The sequence below is a fragment of the Loxodonta africana genome, chromosome 7 (assembly GCF_030014295.1).
Source record: "Loxodonta africana isolate mLoxAfr1 chromosome 7, mLoxAfr1.hap2, whole genome shotgun sequence".
Classification (NCBI taxonomy): domain Eukaryota; kingdom Metazoa; phylum Chordata; class Mammalia; order Proboscidea; family Elephantidae; genus Loxodonta; species Loxodonta africana.
The window spans coordinates 113,007,570-113,021,518 of NC_087348.1; the positions used below are offsets into that span (position 1 = coordinate 113,007,570).

At 40.8% G+C, this 13,949-nt stretch overlaps 1 protein-coding gene across 1 annotated transcript in view; it reads left to right on the plus strand.

Annotated features, from left to right (window-relative positions):
• The first annotated feature begins 2,256 nt into the window (after positions 1-2,256).
• The window catches only part of CEP295 (centrosomal protein 295), a 57,028-nt gene continuing 45,335 nt past the window's right edge, over positions 2,257-13,949 (plus strand). Inside the window, 6 exon segments of the mRNA XM_010595384.3 lie at positions 2,257-2,780; positions 5,466-5,771; positions 10,645-10,761; positions 11,556-11,756; positions 12,858-12,982; positions 13,802-13,895. Of these exon segments, the coding sequence (XP_010593686.2) occupies positions 5,637-5,771; positions 10,645-10,761; positions 11,556-11,756; positions 12,858-12,982; positions 13,802-13,895 (672 nt within the window). The 5' untranslated portion in view covers positions 2,257-2,780; positions 5,466-5,636.

Here is a 13,949-nt window from a genome sequence, read left to right on the forward strand (position 1 = left end):
ATTATACATCAAGATAAATGGAACAGAAATGGGAGTGAGTGGAGGTAAAAAGAGTCCTAGTATTTGGGATGGAGACATGAATTCTAGTCCTGCTTCTGCCCTTCATTTACATGTGCTTTTGGCCAAGCCATTGAACCTTATTGAAACTCAGCTTCCTGGTCTGTAAGACTGAGGTGAGGTCTCACTATTCTTCATGTACTTGACTGTTCCTCTAATTCCTTCCCTTCAGGTTTTGGCTTTCCTTGGAATTTTGTCCTCAGCTTGTTGCTTTTCCCACTGCAAATTCTCCTTAAGTGATATCATCTACTACTGCGTATGACAATAAAACCCAAACTCATATACTAGCCCAGTTCTCTCTGCAGGCTACCAACGTACTCATCTGTTTGGTGAACATTACCAGATGTTCCACGAACATGGCAAGTTCCATTTGCCCAGAGGTGAGCTTATGGCCTTACTCACTGTCATGGGTTGAATTATGTCCCCCCCAAATGTGTGTCAACGTGGCTAGGCCAAGATTCCCTGTATTGTGTGACTGTCCAATATTTTGTCATCTGATGTGATTTTCCTACGTGTTGTAAATCCTACCTTTATGATGTTAATGAGGTAGGATTAGAGACAGCTATGTTAATGAGGCAGGACTCAATCTACAAGATTAGCTTGTGTTTTAAGTCAATCCCTTGAGATATAAAAGAGAGAAGCAGGCAGAGAGACATGGGGACCTCATGCCACCAAGAAATAAGAGCCAGGAGAATAGCGCGTCCTTTGGACCCAGGATTCCTGTGCTGAGAACCACCTCAACCAGGGGAAGATTGATGACAAGGACCTTCCCCCAGACCTGAGAGAGAAGGCCTTGCCCTGGAGCTGGCACCCTGAATTTGGACTTCTAGCCTACTAGACCGTGAGAGAATAAATCTCACTTTGTTAAAGCCATCCACTTGTGGTATTTCTGTTACAGCAGCACTGGATAACTAAGACACTCACTTAATTGATTCCCACTTCTAATTTCTTCCTTAGTTGGCAGCACCACCATCAAAACAGCTGTCCAAGCTAGTGGCCCCTGAGGCTAATTTCACTGTTCCCTTCCCCTCAATCTCACACTCAATTGTTTCTCAAGTACTGTGAATTTCGCCTTTTTAAATGTTTCTGGAATACATCTGTTATGGGTCAAATTGTGTCCCCGAAAGAATCTGTGTCAACTTGGCGAGTATCGTGTGATTGTCCACTATTTTGTCTTCTGATGCGAATTTCTTATGTGTTGTAAATCCTACCTATATGATGTTAATGCAGTGGAATTAGTGAGTTTTGTTAATGAGGCAGGGTTCAATCTAATAGATTAGGTTGTGTATTAAGCCCATCACTTGAGATATAAAAGAGAGAAGTGAGCAGAGACACGTGGGAACCTCATACCACCAAAAAACAAGAGCCAGGAGAACAGTGTATCCTTTGGATCTGGGGTCCCTGTGCTAAGAGGTTCCTCAACTAGGGAAGGTTGATGACAAGGACATTCCCCTGGAGCCAGCAAAGAAAGAAAGCCTTCCCCTGGAGCTAGCACCCTAAATTTGGACTCCTAGCCCGTGAGAGAATACATTTATCTTTGTAAAAGCCATTCGCTTGTGGTATTTCTGTTATAGCAGCTCTAGATAACTAAGAGAGAATTTGTTTACTGGGAGTAGGGTGCTGCTCTAATAGATACCTAAAATGTGGAAGTAGTTTTGAAACTGTGAATGGATAGAGTTTTAAAGCTCCTAATAGTAAAAGCCTAGACTGCCTTGAAGAGACTCTTGGTGGAATTATGGACATCAAAGACAATTCTGGTGAGGACTCAGAAGAAAGTGAGTAGAGCTGTTACACTGGAGACGGTGCAGACAGAAAGAAGCAGTAGCAGAGAAACAGCATCAGCAGAATGAAGAGACTAGTGTGAGATGGTGCTGGAGCTTACCCATGACACAACGTGAGAGTTGAGTGCCTCTGCACAGAAAGCTTCCTGGCAGAGTGGGATGTCTCTGAGTACTTATTGGTGGAGCTAAGCTTGCCAACTGACATGAATTGAATTGTGTCCCCCCAAAAATATGTGTCAACTTGGTTAGGCCATGATTCCCAGTACTCTGTGGTTGTTCTCAATTTGTGATTGTAATTTTAGGTTAAAAAGGATTAGGGTGGGATTGTAACACCACCCTTACCCAGGTCACACCCCTGATCCAAAGAAAAGGGAGTTTCCCTGGGGTGTGGCCTGCACCACATTTTCTCTCTCAAGAGAGAAAAGGAAAGGGAAGCAAGCAGAGAGTTGGGGATCTCATACCACCAAGAACGCAGCACCAGGAGCAGTGCATGTCCTTTGGACGTGGGGTCCCTGTGCCTGAGAAGCTCCTCTACCGGGGAAGATTGAGGACAAGGACCTTTGTCCAGAGCCCACAGAGAGAGAAAGCCCTCCCCTGGAGCCAACGCCCTGAATTTGGACTTGTAACCTACTAGGCTCTGAGAAAATAAATTTCTCTTTGTTAAAGCCATCCACTTGTGGTATTTCTGTTATGACAGCACTAGATGACTAAGACACTGACCCACAGAGCAAGAGAGCTGAATGCCTTCCAGCTGAAGTGTACTGGCAGAGTGGAGTGCCTCCAGGCACTTATCAGTGGAGCCACAGAGCTTTGGAATACTTTCCTGAGCTGGGCAGACGCTGGCTGGCAGCAAGGTCCGAGAGGCCAAGAGGTCAAGGAACCAGGAAGCAGAAGCTGAAGAGACAAGGAACACAGGAAGCAAAGCTTGCTCGGTCTCACAAGGTAGGGCTACAAACTCTGGGGTCTCAAAGGGTAGAGTTGACACTCAGATGAACTAGAAGAATGGTGTCACCCAAACACAAGGGAACAGTGTTGCCCTTCCAGTGGGCCAGAAGGTGGAGCTGAAGCCCAGGGCAGAGGGGCCTCCACACAGAATCCTGAGAGTGTGGCCAATACCTAGAGTCTGGAGGGCAGGGGCATTGTGAAAATAATCTCAGAGAACAGAGGATTATATTTAAGCCTTCAGAGCTGATGTAACATGTTCTGCTGACTTGCTTGGTGTCTATTATGCTTTCTTTCCCTCCAATTTCTCCCATTTGTAATGGAAATGACTAGCTTGTGCCTGCCTGTTGCACCATTGTACTTTGGAAGCAGATAACTTCTATTCCACATTTCACAGATGAAAGAAATGAAGGCGAATTTTTGGATTTTGGACTTGATCTAAGACTTTTGCTGTATGATGGGCTGAATGTGTTTTATATGTGGCAAAGACATGAATTTGGGGGGGCCAAAAGGTGGAGTGTTATGGGTTAAATTATGTCCCCCAAAGAATGTGTGTCAACTTGACTGGTATTCTGTGATTGTCCACCATTTTGTCATCTGATGTGATTTTCTTATGTGTTGTAAATCTTACCTCTATGATGTTAATGAGGTGGGATTAGTAACAGTTATGTTAATGAGGCAGGGCTCAATCTACAAGATCAGGTTGTACTTTAAGTAATCTCTTTGGAGATATAAAAGACAGAAGTGAGCAGAGAGACATAGGGTCCTCATACCATCAAGAAACAAGAGCCAGAAGAATAGCACGTCCTTTGGACTCGGGGTCCCTGCTCTGAGAAGCTCCTTGACCAGGGAAGACTGATGACAAGGACTTCCCCCTAAACCCAACAGAGAGAGAAAGCCTTCCCCTGGAGCTAGAACCCGAAATTCGGACTCCTAGCTTCCTGGGCTGTGACAGAATACATTTATCTTTGTAAAAGCTATCTACTTGTGGTATTTCTGTTATAGCAGCAATAGATAAGAAACATCCTTCATCCTTTGTCTAGATATTCCATAAACAGCTCAAATTCAAAATATTCAGAGCTTAACTCATTACTCCCCTCTCTCAAACTTGCTCCCCTTCCTAGATATTCTATGATGTCACAGCCATTTGCCCAATTGCCTACTACGGAAATTAGGCATCATCCTAGATTTCTCCCTTTTCTTTGCTTCTTATAACCAGGAAACTACCAAATCCTGAGGCTTAGCCTATTTGCCTCTTAAATCTACCATGTCTCTTCATCCTTACCCACTTCTGTTTATTCTCAATGCTATCACTTTTCACTTCCTGCAGTAGTACCCTAACTGGTTTCCCTGCCTTCAATCTTCACCCTCTGACCTCTTTTCCACAATGTAGCCAGAATCTGATCATGTCAGCACCCTCCCTGCCATTGTTTTCTAATTCTCTGATTCCTGGTATTTTTTTTAAACTCCTATACTGCAAGAGCTAGGAGAATGGTGCTACATTCCATTTCATCATTTTCCATTTGTCTCCCTGTACCTAGCACAATGTACCTGCCACGTAATAACCAGATGTCATTGAGCTGACTCCATCTCATGGCAACCCCATGTATGTCAAAGTAGAACTGTGCTCCACTGGGTTTTCTGTGGCTAATTTCAGATATGGATTGCCAGGCTTTTCTTCCCAGGTGGCTCCTGGTATATGCAAGCCTCCAAACTTTGGGTTAGCAGCCAAGCGCCTTAACTGTTTGCATCACCCAGGGCCTCCTGGGACATAATCCACAACCACCAAACCCAGTGCCAGACCATCAATTCCAACTCATAATGACCCTATAGGACAGAGTAGAACTGCCCTACAGGGCTTCCAAGGAGCAACTGGTGGATTCAAACTGCTGACATTTTTGGTTAGCAGCCGAACTCTTAACCACTTTACCACCAGGGCTCCATACCATCTAATCCTGTTGCCATCAAGTAGACTCCTTTCAGCACCATAGGAGAGTAGAACCGCCCCCATAGGGTTTCCAAGGAGCAGCTGGCCAACCTTTTGACTAGCAGCTGAGCGCTTAACCCCTTGACCACCAGGGCTCCTGGCACATAGTAAAAAAAAAAGTAGGTGCTCAATAAATATGAACCTGTGCTCACCTCCTCTCTGGGTTATAGGTTATTTACTACAGATAAATCCTTGGCATGTTCTAGGTGTCTGGGACTTCTGGAGGCAAAGCAACATGATACGGTTCACTGTTATATAGGTTGGAGGCCTGAAGTGAAAGTTATCAGAAACTGCAGTATAATAAAACAAAAAAACAAACCTGTTGAGGTCGAGTCGATTCCAACTCTTATCGATCCTACAGGACAGAGTAGAACTGCCCCATACAGTTTCCAAGCAGCGCCTGGTGGATTCAAGTTGCCGACCTTTTGGTTAGCAGCTGTAGTGTGTAGCACTTAACCACCACACCACCAGGGTTTCCTGCAGTATTACAGTGCCAATGAATTGTGTACTCAATACGTAAAGTTAGATATATCCCAAGATATCTTCATGGTGGGGCTTTATGACTTCATGGCTCTGGACGAATGACTTCACTTTTCTAAATCTCCACCTCCTGATGAAATAAGCTTCCTGAGGCAGAAAACTTCAAAGCCGCCGTACCGATGAGAAATAATGGGCCCCCTTTTTTTTTTTTTACGTAGTGACTGGCACGTGGTAGTGACTGGCACGTGGTAGTGACGACAGGCACGTGGTACTGCGCGCGTGCGCGTGACGAGAGGCTTTAACTCGGCGCGGCCCTCCCGGCGGCCCCCGGGGGAGGCGGGACCTGGCCGATTCCCGCGGTGTGGTCCCGCCATTGGCGGGCGGTTTGAATGACGGAAGTGACGATGGCTCGGCGATGGCCGCCCCGCAGGCGCACAAACGGCTGTTTGGAGGCTGAGTGGCCGTGGCTGTTTGGTCCTGCTGCTTCTGGGCTTCCGTTTCTTACTCCGGCTCCCCATTCTCAGGTGAGTGACGCCTCGGCTTCCCCGCAGCCCTGGGCGTGCACGACTTCCAGAGGCCCAGGAGCTGTGAGTGTGCTTAGGCAGGAGGGGATTCCATGAAAGCGCCGCGGAGCTAACAGCGCGCCCCGCGGTGGCCTCGGCAAGTCGCGGGCCCTGGCCCGGGTCGGGCTGGCGGCTGCAAAGAGCGCCGGGGCAGGAGGCACGTCCCGATTCAGATCCACGAGCTTAGTGCGAGAGGCTGGTCGTCAGTCTTGCACGCTTGTGGCTTTGTGCGCCCTCCCGGGGTGCGGGGAGGGATCGCGTGGGTTTGCCCTGCAGTCTCCCGGGTCGCTTGATGGCCAGGAGGACTTCCGCGGCTGCTGCAGACACTTGGCCGTGCATCCTGCCTACCCTTCCCCCAGATCGCTGTGAGCATGGCCTGAAACTCGGTAGCCATTTAAGAGCCTTGCCTGGAATCGTTTCATGCAGCGAGTGTGCTCTGTTTTGGTGTCTGCCACTTTAAATTTTCCATGTATTCAGCCCTGTCACGAACCGAGATTTTAAAACAATGGCCAGCGTCTGAGCCTTTAATGCTTAGAATGTAGTAGGCATTTTCACATTCATTAAGTCACAATCATCATAACAACCCGCTGGGGTAACTATTATTATCCCCGTAATACGGATTAGGAAACAGACCCAAAGTGACTAAGTGACTTGGTCATTGTCTTCTTGCTAGTAAGTTGCACTGTTAGTCTTGAACCCACATCTAAGTCTGCTATTAACTGAATGATTACCATGTATCAACCAGGGGCTTTATGCTGCAGTCCCATTTAATCCTCAGAACAAAATCTTGCAAGGTAAGTAGAATCATCCCTGTTATTGGATAGCAATAATACTTAGAGTTAAAAAATCCATATTGATTTGAATAAGTAATTGAATAAATAAATAATGGGAGAACAGGGAAACTTCCTTAAGTAGAATTCCAATTGATAAGTGTAGAATAAATAGTGAAAATAGACAATCTCTGTTTGATGAACACAGTAATTGTTCTAGACCAGAGTCATCAATGGATACTAAGTGGGCAAAAGTACCATGAGAAACAGGGTATTTACATAACCTCAAAGTATCTGTCCACGAGATACTTACAGTTTACAAGGAGAAGTAGTAACATTACAGTGGAGAACCTGGTAAGACACCATTTTAATTAGTGATACGTCACTGGTCGTAACATCAACGTCGTTTATCTCCTGATCTGATGCACTGAGAAAGGCACGTCGTCACTTCTGTGTTATTCTTGCCCAAAACACATAACGGCAGTCTAATCAGACAAATCCAAATTGGGGAATATTCAACAAAATAACTGAAGAGTATTTTTACAGAAATGTCAAGGTGTTGAAAAGAAAGGCAAAGACAAACAGAGGAACTGTCCCAGATTAGAGGAGACAAAGGAGACATGACAACCTTGGCAACCTGAAAATATACTTGAACTGTAATTGGTCAAGTGCCCCAGCTGCTGCACTCTGAAATCCTTCTGCGTGGAGGCAACACTTTTCACGGGCTTCTGTCATGATACTAAAGCAGACCTGTTCCTGGGAGACAAGGAATTGGATCAAGAACTCATCGGAGGTCTTGCAGAGCCTTCCTCAGACTACATGGCAGTCTAAGAGGCATCTACCTAGCTTTCCCTCCCTTCTTCACTCAGTGTCAGACTTGAAGTCTGAGGCTCTCCCAGTCTTTACCAGCTACCTCCCCATTTTCCCTCATAAAATCTGTGGGGTTTTAATCCCATCTTGGCATCTGCGTCTTGTAGGATCCTGAGTAATGTGTGTTCTTGAATTGGATCCTGGTCCAGAAAATGGACATTAGTAGGGCAGTGGACAAAATTTGAATAGAGTCTGTGGATTAGTTAATAGTGCCAATGTGAATTTTCTGGTTAAATCTGAAATTATTTTCAAATGTCAAGTTTAAAATATATATATATACACACACACATATATAGATGGATATCTACATACACACACAAGAAAACAAGTTATTCTGTCACATCTTAGGGGCTAAAAATAACAGATGTGTATATGATGTTTCCCTGTAGTCCTCTGGCAAATGAGAATGATTGGTGCTCAAAACAATCTGAAAAATTATAACTTATTTCTTTTTTAGGAAGTATAATTTAAGTAGAATAAAATCTACAAATCCAACTATACCATTTGATAAATTTTCACATATGTATACACCTGTGTAACCACCACACCGATCAAAATACACATTTCCAGCCCCCCCAGGGTGCCTTTGTGCCCCCTCCCAGTCATTAATCCTCATAAAGGTGACCCTTATTTTAACCTCTTTCATCATGGATGAGTCTTGCTTGTTTTTGAACTTCATGTAAATGGAAGTTTATAGTATATTTTCTTTTGTGCCTGGCTTATATCTTTCAGTGATATTTTCTCTGATATTTCATCATGGATTCGTTTTAATAGTTTGAATATGAGTGAATTTTTAAAGATCTTCAGACAAATTAAAAAAGGCACACTGTGAAGACTAAATTCAGTCTTGCTCATTTTTTCTTCTTTGTTCAGTTCTTCGTTGTTCTTCAGTATCCCCACTCATGAAAAATATTAGCTTAAATAAAATGTTCCTCCCTCTAAAGGATGTCAGAAATTTAGGAACCATTTGGAATAATGAAACCAAATTCTTTTCTTGGCTCTGCTGCTAGATACTATCACTTACGGCAAGTCCTTTAATTCAGGAGGCCTTTGTTCACATCTAAAATGGAGAAAACAGTAGGCAGCTATCATTATCAAAGTCTTGGGAGTATCAAATGAGTGGGATCATTAGAAAATATTTTTAAATGCAAGTGATTGTTGCTTTTTGGCATCAGAGAGCTAATGTTAAGACAGTAATAATGTCTTATACTTATGTAGTGCTTAACCATGGTCTAGCACTTTACCTAAATTAGCTCATGGAATGAGTCATTCATTCAGTCAGCATGTTTGCTGAAGTGCCCACTGTGCACCAAGGTCCTGTTTCTAGGCTGTAGACATAAAACCGCAAGTAAGACAGTTCTTGCCGTCATTGATCTTACATTCTGATGGAGAATTCAGTGGAAAATTATTTATTAGCTCCTGTTCAAAAAACCAAACCCATGGCCATTGAATCGATTCTGACTTATAGCGACCCTGTAAGACAGAGTAGAATAAGGTTTCCAAGGAGCGGCTGGTGGATTCGAACATACTCTCCTAGCTCTTATTCTTTGTATTCATCTATAGTATGTGAAATAACACCTGGTAGTTGTTACTTCAGTTGTTACTCAGCAATATTTATTAAATTGGTTTGAATGTTAAAATATATTTTTTTGAAATCATAGCCCCTGTCCTTTAATTGTTAGAAATCTAGTTAGAAAGTCCAAACTATAATTGATGAGAAACTAGCAGGTAATACCAAGACAACATGAATAAAGTCCCCACGTGGATGTATCGGTAATGTATCGGTAATGTGTTATAGGTGGGCAAGTCAGAAGTGCGTGAGGAGGGCAGAGCAGGAGTTACTTGAGGACAGCTTCACAAAGAAGTGGGGCTTAAGCTATAACTGCAGAAAGATGCACACACCAAAAATCCAGTTTGTCTGCTTGGCTGTTGTGAGGAAACATGAGAATGTTGACTTGTCTCAGATGTCATGGTTATGTGCTGATGATAAGGGTCTAATTTTTGGAGGTGGCAGTAATGGAACAAAGAGATAATACCAGGATCACCTGAGGAGAGTTTTCAGATTATAGATACTACAGATTCTTATGTTCTTTCCGTTTCACCCTACTCCACTTTCAGAGATACTGGAATGTTGTGATCTAGGAAGGAAGGTATAAACAGTAGAATGGAATAAATCTGGGGGTCCAAACACTTGAGACATTCACACAAAATTATTCTAAAAGAATTTTTTAAGCGATCATTTAAAAAAACACAGCATTGTAATTGTTGAAGAATTGTTTACTGTAGAATTTAGTACATGGGTTTGGTGTGATTTCATGAGGCACAGTGCACCCTAGTGATCAAGTTATATAAAAAAAGACTGGGAGCTGAATCTGAGAACCAGGAACTCCTGAAATTATAGTAGTCTTGCTGGTTATGAGCAGCTTATCAGAGTTCTAAGGTGTTAAATTATAATTGTGAAAACGTTTTTATGCTAACATCTTTTTAAGTCTTTTTACTTTTTTTGTGTTTGTTGTTGTTAGGCGCCTATGGGTTGATTCCGACTCATAGTGACCCCGTATATAAGAGAATGAAACATTTTCCAGTCCTGAGGAGAGTTTTCAAATTACAGAAACTATAGATTCTTACATTCTTAAAAATGTAGAAACATGTTTTACGTTTAAGCTAGGTAAACTCCGTAAATGCCCAGGAATACCAGAAAAAAAGCCAAACTCATTGCCATGAAGTCGATTCCAACTCATAGCGACCCTGTAGGACAAAGTAGAACTGCCCCATAGGGTTTCCAAGGAGTGGATTCGAACATCCAACCTTTGGATTAGTAGCTGTAGCTCTTAACCGTTTCGCCACCAAGGCTGCAGTCAGGAATAAGCCAGTTCTAAATGAACAGTCATCTGCTGTAGGTTGGGAAGTACTTCATCCATGTGATTCTGATGTACTCTCCACTTCTCTTCCTTCACCCGTCTGAGAACCGCTATCTGAGTGCTGAATTAATAATTGCTGTTTGTGAACAGGTTGGTCTTTGACTGTTTACCGAAATTATTATTTTATCTGCGTGCACACAGCCCTTAAAATGTCAAAAGTATTAATACACATTTTAAAAATTATTCTAATTTTTGCTGCCCTATTTTAATGCTATATATTCTTAAAGACATTTTTCTTCTTTAAAAAAAAAACTAAAACTTTTATATTTAAAGTGCACAGAAATGAAAAGAAAAGTAGTGAAGGCTGGCAGGCTGAGATTGAGTCCTAACGAAGAAGCTTTTATTCTGAAGGAAGATTATGAAAGACGACGAAAACTAAGATTGCTGCAGGTATGGTTTATTTGGAATAGAGTTTCAGATTCCTTGTTTCCCCCCAGATTATTTGTATTTTCTACATGAGAGTGTTCGAAGTCAAATTTTGCTTTTAAAAAACCTTTTCCAGCGGTACAAGAGCCCTGGATCTTGTGTGGTAACTAGTTTTGGAACATTTGAAAAATGGAACAAGATGGTAAGTGGATTGAAGAACAGTTTGAGGATAGGGATTACTTAAATTAATAATTAGTGGAAAATACTTCTTTAAATATTATTTTTTAAATTATCTGTAACTGGTGAAGATTAAGAGCAGGAAGATTAGAGTGGCTTTTAAGAAGACTTAGTAGAAAGATTGTTTGCTGAAGCAAATTAATTAGGGAGGTTGTAGATTATCCTTTCGTGGAAGATAGTTAACTGTGAAGCATGTTTTAGGTGTCATTTTGTGCAGCATTGGTGGTGATGTACCCCGTATCTGTAGTTCTCATCTGGCTCTGTCTGTAGTCATCCAGGCTATAAATTTGTTGAATCGTGCTTACTGTCTTAGCTTCTTATAGGTTACAGGAGTGATAATGGCAGTCCCATTAAGACATGGGGGATAGGGGAAGATAATAGCTAGCCACTTAGGGGATATTAGATGTAGTGTTGAGATTTTTATTTTTTTATATCACTTAGATTTTCTGTTTGACAGCCCTTATCTGATATGAATATTCAAAAGAAGTGATAAAGCCTAAAGAGAATTCATTTGAGTTCCTGTTTCCAAAAAAGCTCAAGCAAGCCTCCTTTTATATAATGTGTTAAACACTCTTCTTCAGGTTCGAGAACAAGAAAGGGATATCGCCTTACAAATAAGAGAAGACATAAAACAGAGGAGAAATCAGCAATTCACTCGTTTAGCAGAGGAGCTAAGAGCAGAATGGGAAGAATCACAAACTCAGAAAATTAAGAACTTAGAAAGACTATATTTGGCAAGTTTAAAAAATATGGGAGAGGGGCATCGGCAGGCCAAAGAAAATGTAAGTGAGCACTTTATTTGACTACCTGTGACAATAATATTTGTTAATAGTGAATTATAGTTACTGAATGTTTATATGATAAAAATGTTTTTATGTATAGAATTTATTTTGGGCTGCCTGAACTTTTTTATAAATTTAATAAATTCGAGAAGAATGATACTAAGTTTGTAAGAGTTATGTCAGTCGGTTAAAATGTACCTGTGATGTTCAAATTAGCATTATTCTCTTCTAGCCCTCATGTATACATAATCACTTTCTGAACCAGAAGTTCTTATTTATTTCAAATTTTGCACAGATTCAGTGGGGGGAATTCAGATTTCCCATTTCAGTATCATTTTTCATACCTCTGAACATATATACTTGAATTTCATTCACATAGAGTAAAAATCCGTTGATCACTTTTAGAAATGTAAAGCTTAGTATTTAAGACTGTTTCCTGACCTTGATTTGATTATTTATTGTGATACATTGTTGGAAAATATTAGATTGCAATCCCAGAGACAGTCTCATAAAATAAACAAGCTGATTTCAAAGAAGGCAAGTCTTTGATAACTTCTAGTAAGGAAAACGACAGCACTGGGTTTTTCTGGGTTAGTAAGGAAAAGAAATACCTGTTAAGAATGTGACAATCAAGTGTGTTCCTTAGTCCCTGAGTTTAGTCTGTGTTTCTAGTAATAGCCTTAAGTTCTCATATCAGATTTTTGTAACTATGTTTATCCCACCACTAACTTTGTGCTTTAGTGCAGTGTTTCCCAAATTTCAGGAATATCATCTTCACGATTTTTGCCCTGGCTGGTATTTTAATTTAAATGGATGCCTTTTTTTAATTACTTAAATTAATTTTTAACCTTGTTCTAAGTAATTTGGTATTCTATTTACATTTCTCTAATAATATAAATTCAAATAATTATATTAACTTTAAAGTAAAATGTTCCCACTTACATGGCGTATCGTCAGTGGTGTCATTACCATGCTTTGGGAAATGCTACTGTAGTATATGGGAAGAGAATAACAAAATTGAAAAGTCACTTCTGTTCTGATAGCAGATAAGATGCTTTTCTATCTTGTTTGACATGACCTTTTAAGTAATATATTTTTTAGGAACCTGATTTGGATGGCCTGGCACGACAGGCAGCAGAAAGGAAAAAAAAAGCAGAAATGAGGCATAAAGAGGCCCTGAAAATACAGAAAAATAAAAAAGAAATATTAATGAAACAAAAAACCTGGTAAAGTAATATTAATTTTACCATATTCTCCACTGAAACTGACTTGGCTAGCAGTAGAAGGTACATTGGGTACTGTATAAGAAGATACTAAATAAAAGTCGTATAGTGTATTGACTAAATTTGTTAAACTGAATTTAAAAATAATGCAGTATGGAGTAGTTTGCATAGGTGAACATAGTAACAAGTGACCTTTCTCTTTTAGCTGTGTTTTGAATATTCTGGGTTCAGTAGTAATTACTAAGTTCCTGGAGAATGTATACTAATACAGAAAGTAATTGTCCAGTAACACCCATGTCAGCCAAAAAGGGGAGAAGAAAAATCAGAGCAATTAAAACATTAAAAGAAGTTGTGGATTCTTTGAAAGAATCCACATTAGTGAGTATTTTTGCATATTGTAAAAATTAAGGATTCTGTCAGTAGTCAGCAGTGGTCATTTCATATGGTGGCCCATCTTTATCAACACTACGAGCTTCTTTATTCTAAACTCTTCTACAATAAGGATTATAGAATAAAGATTAAATGTTTCTTGAGTCAGTCTCCACCATAGAGTTTTAAGTTTTTAGATATACCTCTTGACCGTTTGCCCAAATTATATTAATTGCATACACATAGCCCTTTAAATGTCAGGAGTATTAATACAAATTTTGAAAATGATTCTTACTTGTCTACTGTGTATAGGCTATTGTAGCAGCATACTGAACTTGTGGAATCAGAGTGAAGGATTTCTTGAGATCTTATGTTTTTTATATTTTTACTGCCAAGGATTACGCTGTATTATTACCTGAGAGACTCATTTATGACATCTTTTGTTTTCTCGAGGCATATAAAAGCTCGACAGGCAGCACTGCTCATGGAAAAAGAAAGATCTGCCAAGATTACAAGTCTGCCGCCTCCTCCTCCAACTCTTTTTGAGGTGAATACTTTGAATGTTGAGAAGAACTAAGTTATAATAATTCTTCTTTGCTCT